The 20997-nt window shown below is 43.3% G+C and overlaps 1 protein-coding gene across 7 annotated transcripts in view; it reads left to right on the top strand.

The window, feature by feature from the left end:
- The window catches only part of Foxp1 (forkhead box P1), a 241241-nt gene extending 221822 nt beyond the window's left edge, over positions 1–19419 (top strand). For 3 of the 7 annotated variants that reach the window (XM_059258274.1, XM_059258273.1, XM_059258278.1), the window contains 6 exons: positions 63–142; positions 768–869; positions 3887–4008; positions 5791–5860; positions 10146–10312; positions 15387–19419. In XM_059258274.1, coding sequence (XP_059114257.1) covers positions 63–142; positions 768–869; positions 3887–4008; positions 5791–5860; positions 10146–10312; positions 15387–15531 — 686 coding nt within the window. In that variant the 3' untranslated portion in view covers positions 15532–19419. Of the gene's footprint in view, positions 1–62; positions 143–767; positions 870–3886; positions 4009–4378; positions 4549–5790; positions 5861–10145; positions 10313–15386 lie in introns of those variants that run through there. The other 4 variants (XM_059258276.1, XM_059258275.1, XM_059258279.1 and 1 more) reach the window with 3 other exon arrangements.
- Positions 19420–20997: the final 1578 nt, after the last annotated feature.

Genomic DNA, 20997 nt, shown 5'->3' with positions numbered 1-20997 from the left:
CTGTTGATGAGCCCCCTTTTAAAAAGTGATCATTAATAGGACGGTGATTCTTATATATTTAGCAGATATTGCGCAGAACCAAGAATTTTATAAGAACGCGGAAGTTAGACCACCATTTACATATGCATCTTTAATTAGGCAGGTAAGTAAATAACACAGACCACGAAATGCTATCGAAAGGTGTACGTGGGTATATTATATTGATGAAGTAGGTTTAAAACCACTTAGTATGCAAGCATGCTAAAACCTTTTCTATAAGGTTTTTTAAAACTGCAATATATAACATAATTGCTTTTGATTAAGTATTACAATACGATGTGATTATTAGGGAATTCATTTCACACAACAGTGAGAATGAGGCTGTTTAAAGATGGCAAGTCAATTATCACAAAGCTACAGTAATCTCTGATCCCTAGAATTAATCTGAGCTCTAAATAATTACTGAGCTTTAATCAGCTAGTGAAATGTTTTGCATTTCTCTTTGATTCTGCTTTATGAATGACTAATAAATTAATATTTCTGTACGGAAACAGAAATAAAAACTCCAAACAATTAGATAATTCCATTTCGAGTTTTGCTATTGAACTGTTTAAATACAACCATTAATCTTCGATCATTTTTGTGAAACCTGTCTGAGGAATTTGCTCCAGATTCCAGTTTGTTTGGGTTTTTATTTATTTATTTTTTTCTGCATTCTCATGAACAGTCAAATGCTTCTGCCAACTGGGTCATCAATTACCTTCTTTGGATCCTTTTTTGCTTCGCAGGCCATTCTCGAATCTCCAGAAAAGCAGCTAACACTAAACGAGATCTATAACTGGTTCACACGAATGTTTGCTTACTTCCGACGCAATGCAGCCACGTGGAAGGTAGGCTTTGCAGACTTGCCTTTGACCTTGATAGAACAGAGGTTCTAGTGGAGAAAATTCAGTTGCTGGGCGGCGAGAATATTCCATTTGCACTGGGAGCATGCCAGGGAGAAGGGTTTTGTTGTGGTTGAAATGCTCGAATGGAAGAGGCACTCCTCCTCCCCTACTCCCTGCAAGAGAGGTGTGGATAGGCCAGCTGGAGAATTCTTGGTAGGGAAAGGAGATGACACTGTGACCCTTAACTCTGAGGTTGGCCTTATTGCTTACACAAGCTACATGTCATTCATTAGAAGGTAACTTTCAGTCATTTACAGGGGTGTGTTTAAGAACCCAGAGACACAACCAAACTGAATAAGATCCTTCAGTGGTTAGATCATAGCTCACTAACCCCACAGGTAGAGGAAGCTATGTAATCCATGTACTCACAGGAAAAAGGGTGATTTCTGAAGAATGCAAGGATTCCCATTCAGGGGAATCATGGTTACCCTGAGGAAGAAAGGTATTTTCACAACTATGTAGTATGACACCATTTGCCATGGAACAGGTCAAATTCCACAACTCTGCTAGATAACCCCTTGAAATGCTTGGAGTCTCATCTAGGTTTCAGTGGTATTTAGTCCGTATGTTCCATTAAGCCTTCCTGGGTAGGCATGGTGGTGCATGCCAATAATCCAGCATTTGAGAAGTGTGAAGACTGAGAGTACAAGGCCAGGCTGGACAGCACAAGCCTTCACATCGTCCTTCAGCTTCCTACTTTTAATTTATTACTTTCTGCCAAGTAGATCTTTTTAGTACCACCTAGTAGTTAGGCTTTGCCCATATCCGCATTTCAACAGGTGCTATTATAGGATACAACTTCCTTAATTTAATAGGAAGAAGCGTGTTTGGGTTTTTTGAATTCTATAAGAAAATGAGTTTAGGCACAGAATTAATTCAGTAGCCACATGGGGGCTGACGGGAAACTGATCTTAGCCTCTTTCCCAGCCTGCCTCAGGAGATAAAATACAAAGGCCCTTTAGCTACAAATCTTTTAAAAATTTAAGAAGTAGAAACGTGAAGTAGGCATTTTCTTCAAATTGCTTTTTATAAATACCAAATGATCACATTTAAAAATAATTGCCAGTTGTGAATATGATTTTCAACTTACATCTCACTTTTTCAGCTTTGCAAAGTGAAGACAGAAGTGTCACTAATATAGGCTTACAGAAGTACCCAGTGACTCATCAATACGGATCGTTTCTCTCTGTGTCCTTACTGGGACAATGATCTAACAGCCAAAATAAAATAGTGTCATTCATCTTGTCTTATTCTTTAAAAAAAATAAGCTCTTGATTTTTTAGTTCCTTTCTGTGTTACTATATAGCCCTCAAAATCATACAGTCATTCTTTTGTCAGAAACGGTCCCTGCAGTCTTTCAGTGTTTGTGCGTCTTGATACTTAGGTAAAATTTCGAGCAGTGATTGATGCTTGTTCCCGGCTTTCCTCTCGCATGTGTGTCTATGTGCGATTTTGAAAGGAAACTGGCTTTATTTACTTCTGTCTCCTCCATGCTGTAGGAGGAAATGATTCCCCATGAAATGTAAAGAAGAAGTTATTTCCTTAAAAGCTAGGTTACATTTATCTGCGTAGAGTTTTGTTGTTAAGGAACTCATCAAAAAGTTTTTCAGTCAAGGGCATCCTTTGATTAGTCGTGTTGGTATCACGAATGTACTTCCAGCTGTACTCACACGCCGCCCCCCCCCCCCCCCCGTGATCTCATTCTGTGGGTCCCACTGGTGCACACATCATCACATTCGTAATAAAATCTGTCCTGTTATCCTCCCAGTACTATATCACAGAGAAGAGTAACTTTCAGGTAACCTGAATCCTCTTAGTCACCAATTATCATTGTCCAGAAATCTGAAAGACCTCTCAGAGTTTCAAGATTTGCCACCAAGAGAGCAAATGACTGTAGGAGAAGAGTGTAGCTTGTCTGAACGATAGCAATGCCAGGATTAAATGAGGGCTTCTGTATAAGGTGCCCAAAGCTCAATAGATGCGTCAGCTTCCTCTGCCTGCACTGAGCCACTTATTCTCTGTGAGAAAAACTGATCCAAGTCCACCATGGAGTCTGGATCTGGAAGTCAGCCAGGCAGGACTGAAGTGTATCCAGTTTGGTTATCTCGTCAGGGTTGTGGATTTTCCTGGAAACAGGAGACTTGGAAAGCTCTTCATACTTGAATTGAGAACATCCTTTTTGTTAGATGTGAAGGATCCCACTTAGCAAGGGCCAACAATGACTTTTGAACGTAGAAACCCAACTGCAAAGACATCATTTTGCCGTTGAGAGTCATACTTGAATGTTCTTGGCATTTGCTCAATGACTTAAAATGGTTCCTGTGAGTAATTACCCATGTTCATACACACTCTGGAAGGTAAGGCTTAGGTTTGATGGTCAAGACTGATCCCTTGTGCTGAGGTCACCCCCTTATTGTCTTGGCCTCACACAGTGGTGGTACTCTCAGTGGTAAAATCCTATTTAGAACTTCCCTTCATAAAGCCTAGGCACGGTTTCTAAGCCGGGTGTTGCTGTGTATTTAAGAGTGTTCACCTTTCATGATTTAAAAATAAATACCCTTCTATGAATCCCACATAGATGTGTCTGTAAAGAATAGTTTTTATACTTTATACAGTTCCTGGTCTTGACATCATTGTATTTTAGATTTATGTGGAGGGATCTGCTTGGGACTTGCATGCATATTTACCAATATATCTTCTGGTCACATGGTACCAGAAATTAGGCTTCAATGCCAGAGTACCATTCATTCATAATTTGGGGTTTTTTTTCCTCAGAAAAGACACTCGAAAGAAGGTCTTCCACGGGGAGGGGTCGGGGATAGGGGGGTGGTGGCTACAGCTCTGGGCGATGATTTTACAGATTGGGGGTGGGGGCTGAATGTACTGCTGTGTTTTTTTTTTTTGAGTCTTTTCTTATAGAAAAAAAAATGTCAATGTTCTCTCTTTTATACTTGCTGCAGAATGCAGTGCGTCATAATCTTAGTCTTCACAAGTGTTTTGTGCGAGTAGAGAACGTTAAAGGGGCAGTATGGACAGTGGATGAAGTAGAGTTCCAAAAACGGAGGCCACAAAAGATCAGTGGGTACGTCCGCCATGTTTGAACTTCTTAGCCCAGCTCGAATTGTGCTAACAAGCGTACTATAGAGGCTGCTAGGCGGCGTCAGACCAAAGAACTGGTTTTCATGTTGTCTCAGTTAAGGGAAACGAAAGAGCATTTCATCCCTCCTGTCTCGTATACCCACCAGTCCCCCTGCCCCTGCTTGCTGGTCTCTGTTACATCCCATGCTAGTAGCTTTTAGGCGGCGATGCATATTAACCCTCACAAGCCATTTGCTTATGCTTATTGCATTTTATTTTCTTTCTCCTGTTCCCTGTATTGGATGTCTGTTCTGCCCCCAACCCCGTCTCCCTTTGTTGCCACTCCATCTCCTTTGCTGCTGCTCCTATCCCAGGGTGCCATTCGCACCAACCTCTCACTGCATAAGTGCTTTATCAGAGTAGAGGATGAGTTTGGGTCCTTTTGGACAGTTGATGATGAAGAGTTTAGACGTGGCCGCCATATTCAACGAGGCCGTCCTCGCAAATACTGCCCCGGTGAAAACTCTGACGAGCTTGGCGCACAGTAAGAGCCTTTACTTGCTTTGTTCTTTTGTTTCTGCTGTTGCTTTGGCTTTGCATGGTTGACTCATCCCATGTAGTATTGACATTTCACCCCAGAGCAGGGCCACAGCTTTCTGCAACAGAGACTTTTAAACGGTGTGATCTGTACATGTACCTCGCTCGTTTCTCTTTGGAACGCCAGTGCCTAGAACAACGCTTTAAAAAAAAAAATGTCTTTAATGCCAATGATTGACTGTATTTCCATTCAGCAGCTTACGGGGACCCTCAAAGCTAGATATTTCCTGTGTTACCCACAATCCCTACAAGTGAAAGGAAATGATGGTTACAGTAAATAGCTGGTGGGATATTTTTTTTCCTATGTGAACACTGAAGTCACAGTAATTATGAACAACTAAAAATGTACCTGGCAAGCTAGGCATAAGGGTGTGCCTGTCATGACAGCCCCCCGGAGGCTGAGGCAGGAGGACTGCACATTCCACTCCCCACCTGGACTTTGTCAAGAGACTCTGTCTCCAAAACTGAAAACCAAATTGTCCTAAGCACCGGGAAAAGATTGATAATGTCATTTCCCTCAAAGTCTGTTGATAAATGAATGTCATTACCTCCTGGAAGCCACACTTTCCCTCAGTATGTCCAGTGTAATTTTGTAGTGTTTTTTTATTTTAACTAGAGCAAGGATATTTTTCTTAAAAGAAGAGGAAGAAGAAGAAGGTATCTTGGCTTCTTTTACCTAGTCAACAGAAACAGCACCAAATTAGAATGTGATTTCCCAGACTGGGCTGTGCAAGAAAGACAACCCCCGGAACTCTTGCTTTACAAAGCAGGAATAATGGTACCATTCCTCTAGTGGTCAGAGTCAAGTTCAACCAAGAGTGAAGCCTCTGAGCAGAGGCTCCTCCTGCAGTCCCAGGCAGCCTGCCCTTGTGCCAGGCTCTCCCCTTCCTGCTAGAGTCTGGGCAGCAACTGACCCTTTGCAGACTGACCTCCGAGGGAAATACCCATGTGTTATCATCTAAGACAGCTTCTCCAGGGTGAACAGCCAGGTTCATCCCCAGAGGTCTTCACCCAGACCAACCCCGAGAAACAGATAGGAGGCTGGAGCTTCCCTTCCGTTTGGTGACTGGGTGGGAGGAGGAGGAGTTTCCAATGTGGAAAGGCTGCCAGCAAACTTAAAAACAAAACTTAGCGAGGCCCCCTGGGTGGACTGTGTTTAACTTGGTGTTTTTGTCTCTTTCTTACGCAGTAACCCTTCCCTTATTAAAAACATGCAGAGCAGCCACGCCTACTGCAGCCCTCTCAATGCAGCTCTCCAGGTAAGATTAACGGCCATCCCCAATCCGCAGCACAGGCGCGGGGCTCCCCCACTCATTTCAAAATATATTAGCCTCGCTCTAATTAGATATTAAATTTTAATTCCGTTAAACTTTTTTCTTAAGTGCACAAAGCCTCGTTCTCCCCGGAGGCAAACACATTGGACTGCTTCAGCATTAGCAGGATGCTCAGCATTTTGAATATTGTGGCAAAAAAAAAAATTAAAAGTTCACTTATTAATATTTATCAGCAGTATCATAATTTCCATCCTCTTATTTCAGAATTTCACTTGAGGCAAAAATACCACAAGTGTAATTACTCTAGCACAGCTATTAATGTGCTGGATGATAGGCCACCATGTCACATGACCTTCCATTGTTCACAGGTTTAAAGGGAAAGCGAGGCTTTATTAAAGTCCATTTCAACACCTTTTCTTTCTGTGGGAGTGGGGTCTGGGTTTGTTTCCTCTTGTGTGAGTCAACTGTTCCAACAGCAGAAAGCTGAAGGAAAGTAGATGTTTCCAGCCAGTTGTTCAGGAAAACCTAATCATCCTTACACAGAATGTTTGTTTCCTACTGACGACTAAGTCCTACAGTACCTCAGTGAGGGTCCTAGAAGGTGTGTGCCCTAGGTGTGAGCGACGGGAGGGAAAATAATCTGTGTGTCTAGCCAGTCGTAAGTTTCTTGTTCCTCACAGTCGCCACACCACCAAGTTATTTCTAAAATTAACAGTAGCTGGTGTCACTTCTTTTAAATACCTAAATACCTAACACCATACTCAGATCTCCCTTAAGAGCTCAGAGGTAGCCAGGATCCTTGTAGCCATTGCGTCTGTTTAGGAAGACACGCCCAAAAGAATCTTGCAACCTTCCCATCACATAGGCTACAGACAAACCTCACTTACTGCACACTCCGAGCACTGTTCAGTGTGAATAGTGTAGCACCCCAAAATCGGTTGTTGGATTCTGTGATGTCTCAGAAATGTGACGGTCCTTCAGAAAAGCCTCAGTGAAGGCGGAAATAGAGAAACAAATGCCCCCAAAGGGATGCCAGTGGGAAAAGGCTTGGAACACGTGGCATTATGGGAACTGGATGAGGGAGGAGGAGGCATTGACAACAGCCTGATTCTCACCACTTGCTAAACAAATATTGACTGAGCCCATATTCTGCGTTCCACAGACCTGTCTTCCCAGCTCACCCACAGCATCCTAAGGCTTTTCGTGGATAATGTGCCCCGACACAGTTCAAGGCAGGCCCACTGAACTGAGCGTCTCAGTGATTCTATTTATTTCTTTTTAGCCTGCACTAAATTTACTAGGAGAAACTACTTCCTGCGTTTCTCTTAATTACTCGTAGTTTACGTAGTAACTTTAGAAGAGTAAATGAAAGCCCGCTTACCCGCTGCCTCTGTAAATACCATGCATTAGTAACTTATTTTCCCTGGAGTCTTGTGAAGTATGAATTTAAAGGCGGCTCTATCTGGAATGATATTAAAATTACAAGCACATTTTACATTCATGAGGCGGAAAAGGAAAAAAAAATAAGGATCCTCGTCCTTTGGATTCCCTTAACTATGTGACTAATTTCAATTAGCGTGCCTTATTGTTACAGACGTGTTCACACTTCGTCTCCGGGGCCTTTGTTTTTGCACCCACTGAACACTTCCGTGTTTCCCCTGCTCACCCAAAACTGTCCTGCAGCTTTCCAGGAACACTTTAAGGAGTGTCTCCTCCGCTCCTCCTCTTGAGTTTGGATTCCCCATCAGTAGACAGCCAGTCATACAAGACAGCTTCCTGCCATGCACATTAAATAAAGAGCCCACCAGCAGGCCTTCCTTTCCATTATCGCCCACTTCCATTTTTCAAGGCGAGTAAAAATAACAGTGCAACAATATCCTTAAAAAAAAAAATTACTAGAGCGACATAACGGCATGATATACAATTTATAAAATAGGACAGCAGAATCCACTACAGAAATAAAACATGGGGCTCGGGACAGATTGCATTATGCTCTGAAAAACTGAAGTAACTACGGGTAACTGTAAAGCTTCATATTTATAGACTGCCTTTTCCCCGGGGAGCGCAGAGCAGTTAACGTTCCAGAAGCCGTGGTACTTACGGACTCGTGTGCCATCACTTAAGAACCTTTGTGTTTCTGGCAGAGGTGCCGGTGTGATATGAAGCCACACACTGTGCCCAGGATCATTTATATAATTAAGTCCATTATAAACATTGTGATACATCTGCTCCTAAGAGCATCAGCTACAGGAAGGACCTGTTAGAAGGTGATAATTTGTGGGTTGCTCTGATCCTTCACTCCGCAAAGGACTATTCAAGAGGCATAGTGGTGGGCCAGGCCCCAGGATCTTACTGTAGCCCAGTGGCCAGGGTTTTGTTTAAAGGAACAAGACTCTGTACTTACATTGTGTCTGAGAGTTAAGGGACCAAGACAAGGTCTTGCCACTGGGTGACTTTCGTCACTGCAGCTGCTGGGCCTCTTCCTGTGACCCACAATCCATTGTCAATCAGAAGTTGCTTTCACCCGTAATACTTGGAGAATAAAGAAGAGTAAACGGATACTCATCTTAACAGACTGTATCTGTTTCCATGGTTTTTACTTCTCAGCTTAGGGCTTCGGAATGCAATAAAATATCAAGGTAGCAATGGCGCCAGCGTCTTTCCCATCCTGACCATGCATCGTTGTCCAGTGAGAGCAGATCCTACGGTACTTGCAGTGAGAGGGCCGCCTGTTCGTCAGTTGACAGTCCAGGCAGAACTGACGTGGCAGGGAAGTGTGGCCGCTGTGTGGTCTCACATAAGGCCGCTGAAGGCGGCAGCCCAGCTGCAGCTGGCCGTGATGGGCTCTCTGCCAACTGTTCTGCCCAGAAAGGGTAGAAACGTTTTATTGCAGTTATAAAAGATGCATCCAGAAAGGGCTGGATACCAGCTGATTATCTGGTGAACCACAGAAGAAGTCATAAGAAACTACCCTCCTCCCTTTACTTTTCAAAAGGAAGCAGGTGATTCTGCTGGGCAAAGAGGGAGACACCGGGTTTTATCCAGGGAGCAAGACTGCAACTGACTCACAGGCAGACTCGCTGCAGCCCGGCTCCGCTCCTGGTCTCCCTTTGTTCCTGGCTCATACCTTCGCTCGGGTGCCAGCTTTTCTAGAATAGTTAGGGCTCTCACATGGCGGGCCAACTGAAGCCACCGTGCCAGATTGTCTCGTGATCGTACTTTCTCTCATTAGAATGGAAACCAGGCATAGTGCAGTCTGCGAGGAGACAATTTTGATAAATCTTCATCTAATTACAGCTGCCTCTTTTTCCAAGTCTGTCCTCCTGAATAATAAAAGGAAAAGTCACTGGGGCACACTTCCTACCCAAGGGAAACAAATGGGGCTCCTTCAGTCCGGTGGTATTTTTTGACGACTGTCCACATTGCAGACAGGGTGGCCATTATAGTTACATTTGGTATGACAGAAAAGAACAGTAGCCTATCAGACTTTAGTTTGGGGGGTGGACTTTTTTTGGAGGGGTGGTAGTCCTTTCTATACTTTTTTTTTTGTGTGTGCTGACACTCATTTGGAATGACTATGTCACCTTTAATATCGATATACTTAGTTGTAAAGGAAATAAGATTTAGTCTTTCTTTTTGCTAGAGATTCTTCTTCACTCCCCAAGTCCTCCACGATTGGTCTGAGGCTGAGAGATGTGGTGTTACCTTCATCTGGTTATGTCAGCCTTCACTAAGCAGGTTCAGAAATCATTAAAACGGGAATGATAGGAGAGAAAAAATTGATTCCAGTTCTATAATCTCTTCCTTTCCTATGGGTGTTTATGGAAGTTCTCATAAATTTGAGCCATGTGGCCATATAATCTGATCAAATCTTGGATATCCAATAGTGGAGTCATCAAAATGGATAAAGAAATGAAAATTCTATTATATTTCACTATGATCTAGAAATATTCAGTTCTTCTTGAAAAAAAAAAAGACATTGGATATACACTTCATATTAGATACTTTTGTCTAAACCATACGACTCTACAAGGCAGGACCCAGCAGGTGACTTTACCCATGGACTCTTTGGTGTCTAGATAGCTTATCCAAATGAAGCCCAAGGCTCCTGAAGCAAAATCCTGCCGCTCCTGGAAGTGGTCAGCCGTGATCCAGTGAACTTGAACGACGGCTGTCAGACACACCACTCCTTCCTAACAGAGCTTTCCTAACAGAGCTTTCTTGTCTTGCCTCTTCTCCCACTTCCTTTGGTTTCCTTTGCCCGATGCAGGCTTCCATGGCTGAGAATAGTATACCTCTGTACACTACCGCTTCCATGGGCAACCCCACTCTGGGCAACCTGGCCAGTGCCATCCGGGAGGAGCTGAACGGGACCATGGAGCATGCCAACAGTCACGAGAGTGACAGCAGTCCGGGCAGATCCCCTCTGCAAGCTGTGTGAGTACTGTTTCCCCGAGCCCAGTGTTGCCTGACCCCAGCCTCCCTGTGAAGTGCTCAAGCAAGCTCTTCCCTGGCCCTTCCGTCATTCCTGATTTCTTAAGAGCCTAGTGTCGCTTGTTAGTGCCGAAAAGGACTAGTTAGTAACTCTCTCGTAACAGCAATTGACTCCATCCACTGTCAGTGCACGCAGCAAGAAAATGAGAAGTTTCCTTCACTTCGTGTCTCAGACCATTATTTAAGTCACACTGTGATTTTTTTTCTCCTAAAATCCGTACACACCTCTTTGAGAAAGCTCATGGTGTGTTCAACTTCCGGGCAAGCCGAACCTAGCGAGGAAAAAGACGCTTGTTTACTTGGTTGTGCGCTAAGTTTAACCACTTGAGCTCGGCACCGCAGCATTATTACCAAGCATTAATGATGGCACAAATGAAAGGCGGCATGATTTATAGATTGCTCTTAAAATATCAAAAGGAAAATTAATAGGAGCATTACAGCAGCAGACGGCAGGATAATGAGCGCACATATAAGTGAATGAAGCAATGGGCCTTGGGTGCCTGGGCTGCATGTGAATGACACCAAGACCACACAAACCTCAGCAAAAGGCCAGCAGGTTGGGGTGCCACTCGGTGGTAGGTGAAGGTTGGAAACGACTGCTTCTGCCATAGTTCCCAGGAAGGGTCCAGCAACAGAAAAGAACCCCTGTGATGTCAGATGCTTGGGTGTGCAGCGACCCAGGCTGCTAATGGCAGCCTCCCTTTCCAAAGAGAGTTTCTCCAAAACCATGGCCCACACTTTGAGTGACTAAACCAGTTCAGTGTTTCCAGGGCTGTCCGCTCCAAGAATAGGCCACTTGTCTGCACATTCTTTCTGGATTACTGACCGACATCTTATTTTAGGAAACTTGAGGGATGGGAATGGAAAATGTGACCTTTAACGAGGAGGGGCGGAATGAACTGGCATCCAGTGACAAGGGGGCAAAAGGATATCTGCCAGCGTAATGGGCAGATCTGAAATTTTGCTTTCTAGCGTTTGAATCCCCTGCCCTGAGTGCTTTAAAGGGGTCTTTAGAGGCGAGAGTAATGGCTGTTAGTTTGTCGGCATAGTCTAGCATTTTAGCAAAGAGTGTGTTCTTCCCACCATTGACACCGAGTTTCATCTTCCCTAAGGCAAGCTGGTGGTTTTGGCTCTTTTGTTACCTTACCGATATTCACCATCATTGGACATTTAATTTCAGTATTCGGGACGTTTAGAGCAACACTAAGTAGGCATATAAGCCACTCCAAGACATGCCCATTGAGCAAGAATATAAGAAGTTACTGAGTGGAAGGCACACTACTTTCTCACAGTCTGTTCAAACTCCAACGTGTAATCTGTGTTACTTTCCTATTAGTACAAAGATCAGTAGAAAAAAAAAAAAAGTAGATTTTAAAAAAAAAAAAGAAAGAAAGAAAGGTCCATGGAGACAGGCCTGTCCATGATGGAAGTTCATTTGCTTAACAAGATTGCATGAACTGTAGACGTACCAAAAAAACTGTATATTTTACAGCAGTCATCCTAATGTGTAACAAAGCAAGGGCTTCAACTGCATGAAAGAAAGAGAGAAAAAGAGCCCCTGCACAGCGCTATCAAAACATGATGCTCACACGTCAGGTTTCCGCCGCGTGCCCTGTGGTGCTGCTCTGTGCCGACAACAGCTTCACTGTGCTGCTCAGTGTCACAGCCAGTTAGTCTTGCTGACCCCGTACTTCCATTAACTGAGTTCTGTAATGACAGAGATTGCATTCTTGTCCAGTGTGCATTACCCTGCTAGGATGCAAATTGTTTTTTAACTGTTCCAGTCTATTGGAATAAATCAAGCCATAAACTTTACAACAAGGCTCACAAGACACTGTTAGGACGCTGGCCCAGCACATGGGCAGCACTGTAATACAGCTCTCTGCTCTTCACTTTGCTGTGACACAAACCACAAAGCATTGCCTTTCCTTTCACTTAAAAAAAAAAGGTAGAAGGTAGTCACATAATGATGGTTTGGGGACAGTGTACTTTCATTGTGGAGTAAAGAGCCACCATACCAAAGGCTGTGTGCTGGGTGTGTACCCTGAACAGGGACACAATGCCTTTAAACACTAGTTGGCTATAGTTAAAAACCCAAGTGTTCCCAGAATGGCTGTTTAAAAGGATTACTCAGATGTAAGGGGAACAGAGAGATGGTGTTTTGCTCCATTATCCATTGGGAGCCCTTTTGGAAATAGTAGGCCTGGTAGGGGGAGGTTGGAGAGGGGCATCCATTGTGCAGCCCTGTTCTGTAGAGGACACACTGTGTATGTGCCCAGTGGGAGGGAAGGAAGCCTTTAGCAGTCTGAATCTTACGTGGAAGGCGGAAGAGTCCTTTCGGTCATACCTGGTGTAGGTTTTCAGGTCATCACACAGGAGATCTAGTTGGTGGTATTTGTTGGCCATCCATTCTATGCTAAGCACTAGGGCAAACCACTTAGATTATGTCAGCATCGTTTCCTGTGTTTGGGTGAGGTAAATACTGAATGTTGTGGAGAACAAAATAGTCTCTGGTGTTAGGAACTCTGATTTGTGGGAGCCTTCTGTTTGCTGCTCTTATTGTTAGGGCTGCATCTAGAAAACGATGATTTACAGTCATAAAGTAAGAACATCATGTTAAGATGAGTCTGGTTTTTTCCCAGGGCTTCCCATCCCTCCAAGGCTTTGTGCAGTATCGTCAGACTGCACCTTGCGAACCAGAGATGAAGTACTAAGTATGATAGCTTTTAGAAATGCAAGCAGGAAAGTGTTATTCTGGAAAATAGCAGTTGAGCCTCAGTAACTGGTTTTAAAAAATTGTTTTTAAAGGGCAAATTCTAAACCCACGTAGGCAGTGGCAATGTGGTGATGTGAAGTCACAGTTCCCCCTATAGTGAAATCGGAAACAAACGTCCACTGTGATCAGTGATGCAGGGGGTGTGGTTCAAGGGAACTGGGACTGTACCACACACCTGTGAGACCACCAACTATTTTTTCAGAGTAACACTTGGGACACTGACATTGAGTCTCACTTGATAGCACCCCTCTGCAAATTAATATCCCAATAAATCAGGACAGCCATAAAGATGCTTTGGCCTCTGCTCCAACAATTCCATTCTTAGACATTTATCCCAAGGAGGTAAATCAACAGCAGGGGAAGATTAATGGCTAGCAGTGGCTCACTGTCCTGTGCAGACGCGGAGGGGAAAGGAGGCCAGTACAGACTGCCCCGGGGGGAGGGGGGCTGACTGACCAACAGACGGAACCGCACAGAACCAGGAAAACTGTCACGAAAAAGCCAACAAAATACAAAAAAGAGAGACAATAATTCTTGCTGTGGCTAAAGCATGTAATAATGTGCTCCCCCAAGGGAAGGGAGAGGCTAGGACTACCCATGGTCTGGGCTGACGACACAGGCATGTGACATGTTCGGTGACATGGTGCCCCAAGCATGGAAGGACACGGCCCTCTTTGAAAGGTTTGATGTTTCTCTTGAAGTGAATATTTCTCGTTCAGGAACTCTGCAAACCAGAGAGCCAGGCCTAGGCCTTATTTCAGAAACAAAGATGAGCACAACTATTAAAAAATTTAAATGGCTGGAGACCCACATAGAAAATATACCATGGGACTGTGGTTTGTTGTGCAAGTGGGTTTTAAGAATATGAGTATAATTGTTCAAAGCTATTTATCTGACATCTAGCCCCCCAACTCCCTCTATGCCATGCTAATTTTAGTGTCAGTTGATTTTGAAGGTTCCTGTCTTCCAGGGCAGGCCTCTGTTTGTTTTTAAATGGTTCCAGGGGCCTTTGGGGCTTCAGACAGCATCAATTATTTAGGAAGCCAGCCATCCCCAGTACCACCTCTTGTTACTAATACTTGATAATGTCCATTGTAAGTCCCTCCCACTTGCAGCGGGTCTCAGAGATGGGCACATTTTCACTTGAATGGTTCTTTTACATATCAAAAGCCCCCCTGCAACAGAAAGTCATTTGTATTTGCAAAAGATCAGTTGTAAATATGATTTACGAACAGCTTTTCACAGTTGTTATCAGAGTGGTTTTGTGTGATCATGCCAGCCCCCTTCAGATGAACCGAGCCCCAGTCCATAATGAGAAAGTTGGCAGCTCTCAAGGTAGCTAGAGTGTCCGGGTGGCGGCTACCAGCCGGGCCTCATGTTTTGCCTTGTTTACAGCTGACAGCGTTATTATTCTGATCGGGGCTCTGCTCTCTTATCATATTGTTGTGTTGAGCAAGCCTTTTCCTCTCCGTTTGTGTTTCCTGGCAGGGCTTTTCTTGCCTTATTGACAGTTTGTAAAAATATGCATTAATTTGGAGCTTCAAGCATGTATCATGGTGTCTCTTTGCTGTGTTTGCTTGAAGTTGATTAATGATAGACCCTCGCTTGGGGTCGTCCTCTGGAGGGTTCTTTCACAGGTTCTGCATGTTAACTAGCCGAGCAGAACACACAGCAAGCCATGATTAGCCCGGCCAGCCTCCTGTGCTCAGTGGTCCCCATGAACCACTGCTCTATTACGGATTCCCATTTCACATAATTATTTGCAGGGTGGCATTCATCCACCCAGGGTGTCGCTACGGGGCCTGTTATTTGGTACTCAAAAGTATGGTCCTGGGACCAGCGCCATGCCCTGGAATCTCTTAGAAATGCAGAGTCTGAGCTCCATACACTGCACTGTCACAAGGTCCTTGGATAAAATCGTGTGTCCTGAAAAGCAGGAGAAATGATTTCTGTACAGAATACTTTCTAAAACAGAAATGTCCAAAGGATCCTCTTTGCGTACCAATGCTATTACACTGAGCAGTACAGAAGCCCCTGTTCACATGTGGTCCCTAGACCCCTGGAACTGGACAACAGACATTATGTCATAGCAAGTTTCCCACCGTATTTGGAAAACACATGCGGCCAGGGTTACTCTGCCTCTACTGGATATTGTCGCTGTGGCACGTGTCTTCTAGGTTGCTCCAACCCCGGTTGTCCATCAATCCGGATGCCCCTCTAAGTCTGTTCCTCTCTCTGTAGGCATCCCGTACACGTCAAAGAGGAACCCCTCGACCCGGAAGAAGCTGAAGGGCCTCTGTCCTTAGTGACAACAGCCAACCACAGTCCAGATTTTGACCATGACAGAGATTACGAAGATGAACCAGTAAATGAGGACATGGAGTGAACCTCTGGGCGGGCCGACCCCCAAGACCGAAGATTGGGAAAAAAAAAAAGCAAAACAAAACAAATCAAATAAAAACAAACCACGTCAAAAGTTAGCAGTGAAAGCTTTCTCCGCTTGTTGTACAGTCTGGAGGATTTTCGCTACATTTTGACAACTCTGAAATGTGTTAACTCTTAGTGCCATCAAGAATCCCATTTGGGAGTATTTTTGATTTTTCTACTTTTTGTTGACAAAAGGGATTTGTACTCTGTGCATTGGACGGACCTGTTTGGTACTTGGGATTTTCCTCTTTGAGTCAACATCAGTGTTGTAAATTCGATAAACGGATTCACTTTTAGCAGCAGACTTTGAACTGCAGTTTTGTCCTGCCAAGGCCGACACCGAGGACACCCGACTAAGCTCGCGCACCTGTGCCGCAGACCAAGCCTTCGCCCGAATTCAAGATTCCAGTGGACGACCTGTTTGCACAGCACTGCATGTTGATATCACTGCCTTTACTCACTTTGGTTTTTTTTGTTTGTTTGTTTTTTGTTTTTGTTTTTTGCTTCCAGTTGGGATGGGGAAGGCCTTTGTGTGTTTATTGGGGGGAGGGGTTAAAAATAATTATCCCAAACTTTTTAATGTATTGCTTTTTTTTTCTTTTTTTTTTTTTTTTTTTTTTTTTTTTTTTTTTTCCGCTTCTTCTATACCATTTTAAGTTCTGACCTCAGGCCTCCATTTGGGCCCACGGCCTCTTTGGAGGCTTCACGTTTTCTGTACCTTGTGATGAATGTTAATAGGTGTTTTTATTATACAAAGCTGAATGTCATTTCTCGTCTGTAGTTTTCTGGCACTCATTCCATTTTCCTATAGACATCACCACGTTTCTCTCAAGTTTCAAAAAACAAAACAAAACATTCCGTTTTGGTCTTTTTTCAAAAAAAAAAAAAAAAAGAAAAGAAAAGAAAAAAAAAAGATCCCAAAGGCTGCACCTTACACCTGAAGGTCCTCTCACAGGGACATGATGTCCTGCCAGAAAGAGAGTGAAGGACAGAACAAGAGAGAGAAACACACGCACACATTCTAGGAACATAGCAGATTCCTTTCACAAAAGCAGTATTGGGGGGACGGGGATGGGAATGCTTGAGATTTTCCTTTTATTTTCATAGTGCCCACCATTGTGAGTAACTGCCACCACATTCTCTCAGCATCAGGAAACACAGCCAAGAGAGACACTGAAAAGAGTAAACAACCATTCATAATTAGACTGGCATGATGGCCGTGGAAGGCGCTCCCCCCATCATGAAGTGGCCAGGACCGCAGACTCTGCGATGTCCTTACCAGCATGGGTTGCATTGTTTGCGAAATGACCAAAAAGCCAGCTGCCCTAACTAACTTTACTCAACATGGGGACAGCGCTGAGTTCGTACATCAGTTCAGACCTGCTTGGTGGCGTTCATCTGTTTTAATGCAAATGAGACTTCACATTGAACTTGTGACGGGAGTTAGGAGGACTGAGCTGGGCAGATGTTGATGTTTCGGTTTCCAGTGTGCAAAGTCGGTCCTGCAGTTCAGTCTGCACTGGGATAGGATCACACCACCCACCCCAGTAGCACAGACTTAGCAGATGACCCCAGTAGACAGACGGAGGCTCCTGGGACCAGGGCCCACAGAATGCTATGGCTCTAGGTCAGTATACACTCAGCCCTTCAAACCCCTCCACACTTCCACCTGCACCCACTTCCCTGGCATTTATTTATCTAGGGCTGTAGCTTTCGGTTGGGTTTAGTTTGAGAGCCTTTTGGAGCTTAATTTATATACTTTGTACCTTTTATTTCTAAAATTACCAAAGATATTATGCAAAGGTAAATTATTTTCTTTTATGCTTTATCTGATGAAGCCAAATATCCTCTTATTGTTGATCAAAGGAGGCAGAAGGGTTCAGAGGCAAATGATGAGGTCCAGGCTGTTTGCCAGCCTAAGGGAGATAATCTGCCCCCCCCCCCCAACAGCATTCATTTAGCAGACTAAGTAGGCAATGGAACCAAAGTTTTTTACTTTTTTTTTTTTCCTTTTTCTTTCCTGTACCTGTACAGAGACCAAAACTAACTCCTATAAGGAGAAAATATGGGGCTACTGCAGAGAAAAACAAACAGGAAAACAGTATTATAGCTCCTACGGAAAGAATGGGGTACCATCTCAAAGAAAAAGAAATGAATGTATGATACCGAAAATTAGTGTATAAATCAAGGAGACACTTAGGATGAATTCAGAGAGAACAGAAGAGTGTCCGACTGCACCAGGCCACTTCTAGAATAAAGAGATTTTCTAGAACACTCGTATGCCACTTTTGTTTAAGGGCTGTGCTGTGATCGCTGCATTGATTTTGTTTGATCTTGGCATCTATCCTCTAGTTTCTTCTGCTTTTTGTTGTTTTTCCTTTTTCAGATGATGATTTGGTCAACATTTTTCATTTCCACAGAAAAAGGTAACATTCTCATCCACTCATAAGCTTAGAAAGTCTTTGGCAATTACTTCTGAAGCTTTACTCTGCTTTCTGTAGCGGGGCGGTCTGTGCTTGCTCATGCCCCCCACCCCCCACTTTTCCAGGCAGCTTCATGATGTGCAGGCAGTAGCCAGGCAGGGTCATGGGAAGGGGGCCTGTGCTTCTAAACGGAGTGGTTGCTGGTTAGATATTCAAAAGAGGATAAAAATCTGGTAGATTAGTTCATTCTCAGCATGTGTAGCTAGACATGAGTAAAGGTAACAGCATGAGAACTGTTAGTACGCATACCTCAGTTCAAACCTTTAGGGAATGATGAAAACATTTAAAAATATACATTTCACTCAGTTGCACTTAGTTGTATGTCTTGCATGCTTAGTCTAAAGACTGTAGCAAAAAAAATAAAGAAAAAAGAAAAATTAGATTTTACATATCTTTGCAGGTGTCACAGCCTTGCAGAAGAACCAACTTTAAAAAAAAAAAAGAAAAGTTCTCAGGCTTTACAGCACGCCATCTTCACTCTGATTTTTACAATTCTGATTCTGTCCCTTGGGGGGGATTCTGGTCGCTTCTTTAGAATGGGGTTGATGCGGTTGTACATATATCCCGATCTGTCTGTGTGAATCTTTGTCTTTTGTGGGGGAGGGCCGAGGGCAGCTCTTTTTTTTTTTTTTTTAATTATTTTATTTTTTAGGTATTGTTCCTAAAAAGGAATAAATGCATACACTTGTTTGTCAAAACATCTTTGCTTTTTGTGCAACTGCATTTTATTAATGATACTTTTAAAAAAGAAGAAGAAAACCACAGTGTCTTTGGGGGAAAAAATCTACTGTATGTAATAGATTTGCAGCCAATGCTGCACCTGTATTTTATTTCATTACCCTTGATTTATGAACATTGGATGACATGTTGACATGTGGGAGGAAAGAAGAAACTCCAGAACAGTTTTTTTTGGGGTTTTTTGGGGTTTTTTTTGTTGTTGTTTTGTTTTGTTTTTGCTTTTAAATTGTAATTGTAACATAGTTGACATAATTTGTTTCCTATTCTCATTAATTGGAACATTTTGTACAGGTTCATGGGGTGGGGTGTGTGAGTGTGAGTGTGTGTGTGTGTGTGTGTGTGTGTGTGTGTATGAGTGAGTGTGTGTGTGTGAATCTGTTTTTGATACATTCCTGTTCCTTGTGTTTATCCTACCACTGCCTTCTTAACTATCTTAAAAGAAGTTCCTAAGTTTGAAAAGAGAAAAAAAAAATGGTTTAAAAAAAATGTTCTCTCCTGCTGCAGTCAAGATTTTTGCATGATGAAATTCCAGGGTCACACTTTCAAAGTTTTATCAGTAAAGTAGTGGTTAATAATGGGAAGTGTTGAAAATATTGAACTTTTTGTATAAAAACAAATTTACAAGGTCCCAAGGTGTAGACAATTTGTTACTTTTTCTTTCCTTTCTTAGTAAAACTCAAGCAAACATGAGGGAGGTTGGCCCATGTGTCAGACTCACGCAGTCATGATGAAGACCCGCCCTTGTTCCTAGGGTCTGTCCAGGTGAAAAGGCTTAGGTTGCAATATTGGGCCAGCAAAGGGTGAACCATCAAGACTTACGTACATGGTGACCTAGCTGCCAGTGCCCTCCCCACATCAGAAGACAGTTGACTTGACATTCCCAGCATCCCTCCCGTCAGCCATAATAAAGCAAGCCTTGGTTTAAAAGATAAACAAAATAATGGAACCAAAATGTAATGTAAATCAGTAACTCTTATTTTTTAATTACACACAAAATCGAATTGAGAAGTCTCCTCCTTTCTACATTCTAGCTGAGCTCTCAGTCTCCAGGAGCGTAAAGCAGACTCTGCTTATGACTTTGAATCTTTCTGGTACCTTTTGGTCAATGCCATACCCTCCGGACAGTCTGGAAGTGTTTTGCAACTCGGTTTCACTTTATTACCCTGCGAAGCAAATGGACAGTTCTAAGGGCGTCTCGTGGGTCCACTGTAACTCGATGCAGTCCCTGCCCCCCAGGAGCCTGGGTGGAGCTGGTGCGGTCTGGGTTGTGAGCGTGCTGCTCTCTGTATGTGCTGCCACTAACAAGGACTGTTTTGTTTTGTTTTGTTTTGATAAGGCATAAAAGAATCTCATTCCTTGACATCAACTGTAATTCCATCATTCCATGTCTGTGGATACAGACAATAAAAAAAATGTTGTGTAGTCAGTGATCATTTACTGACATGAGAGCATTCTCAAATGCAATAAAAATGCTGGTTGTTCACACTGGTAGACAAAGTTGCCGCAGCCTAAGTTTTTTCCCCACTCCTGACCTGCTGAGATTGTGTAGCAGGTCCACGCCCCGCGCTGTCCCTTAGCGGCAGCTGCTCCCTGCCGGATTCACAGTCGGCCTGGCGAGCAGGCTGAGGGAAGCCCCTTGCAGAAGGGTTCCAAGGAAAGGTGGAGGGGCCGGCTTTGTCAGAGGGAACACGCTCTCTTCTTCACCAAATTTGACAAAGAGAAAAAAAACAACAACAACAAAGTGTTTAATAACTAACACGAAGAGCCAAACTAAAATTTCAGAGGAAAGCAATCTTATGAATAATTCATTAACATTTCACATCTGCAAGATCAGTCATCCAAATAAAATGCTAACGTCAAAACCACGCACCATCTACAATATTCTCATCAAGAAAGCTTTTGCATATAATGATAAACGCTTAGATTAGGACAGATGATTTTATAAAAATGCTCTATCAAAAGTGTGCTGGGTTAACCACACAGAGAAGATAGCAGAGCCGGATGGAGAACCCTGGGTCCCAGGAAACCACCTGTGGTGATTATTTTTAATTCTATATCTCTAGAAAAAAATGTGCTTTCTCTCTTTAGCTTAATTCTATCACACATATTGTAAGGACTAATGAATGTAAGTAACTTGTCTTTAACACAAGTCTCGCTGGCAATATACTGAAAGTAGCACTGCAGAGCTACACGTGATAGCGCAT

This window comes from Peromyscus eremicus, chromosome 3, assembly GCF_949786415.1.
Source record: "Peromyscus eremicus chromosome 3, PerEre_H2_v1, whole genome shotgun sequence".
NCBI lineage: Eukaryota > Metazoa > Chordata > Mammalia > Rodentia > Cricetidae > Peromyscus > Peromyscus eremicus.
Note: the sequence above shows the minus strand (reverse complement) of the source record. Positions and strands in the feature narration are given on the sequence as shown.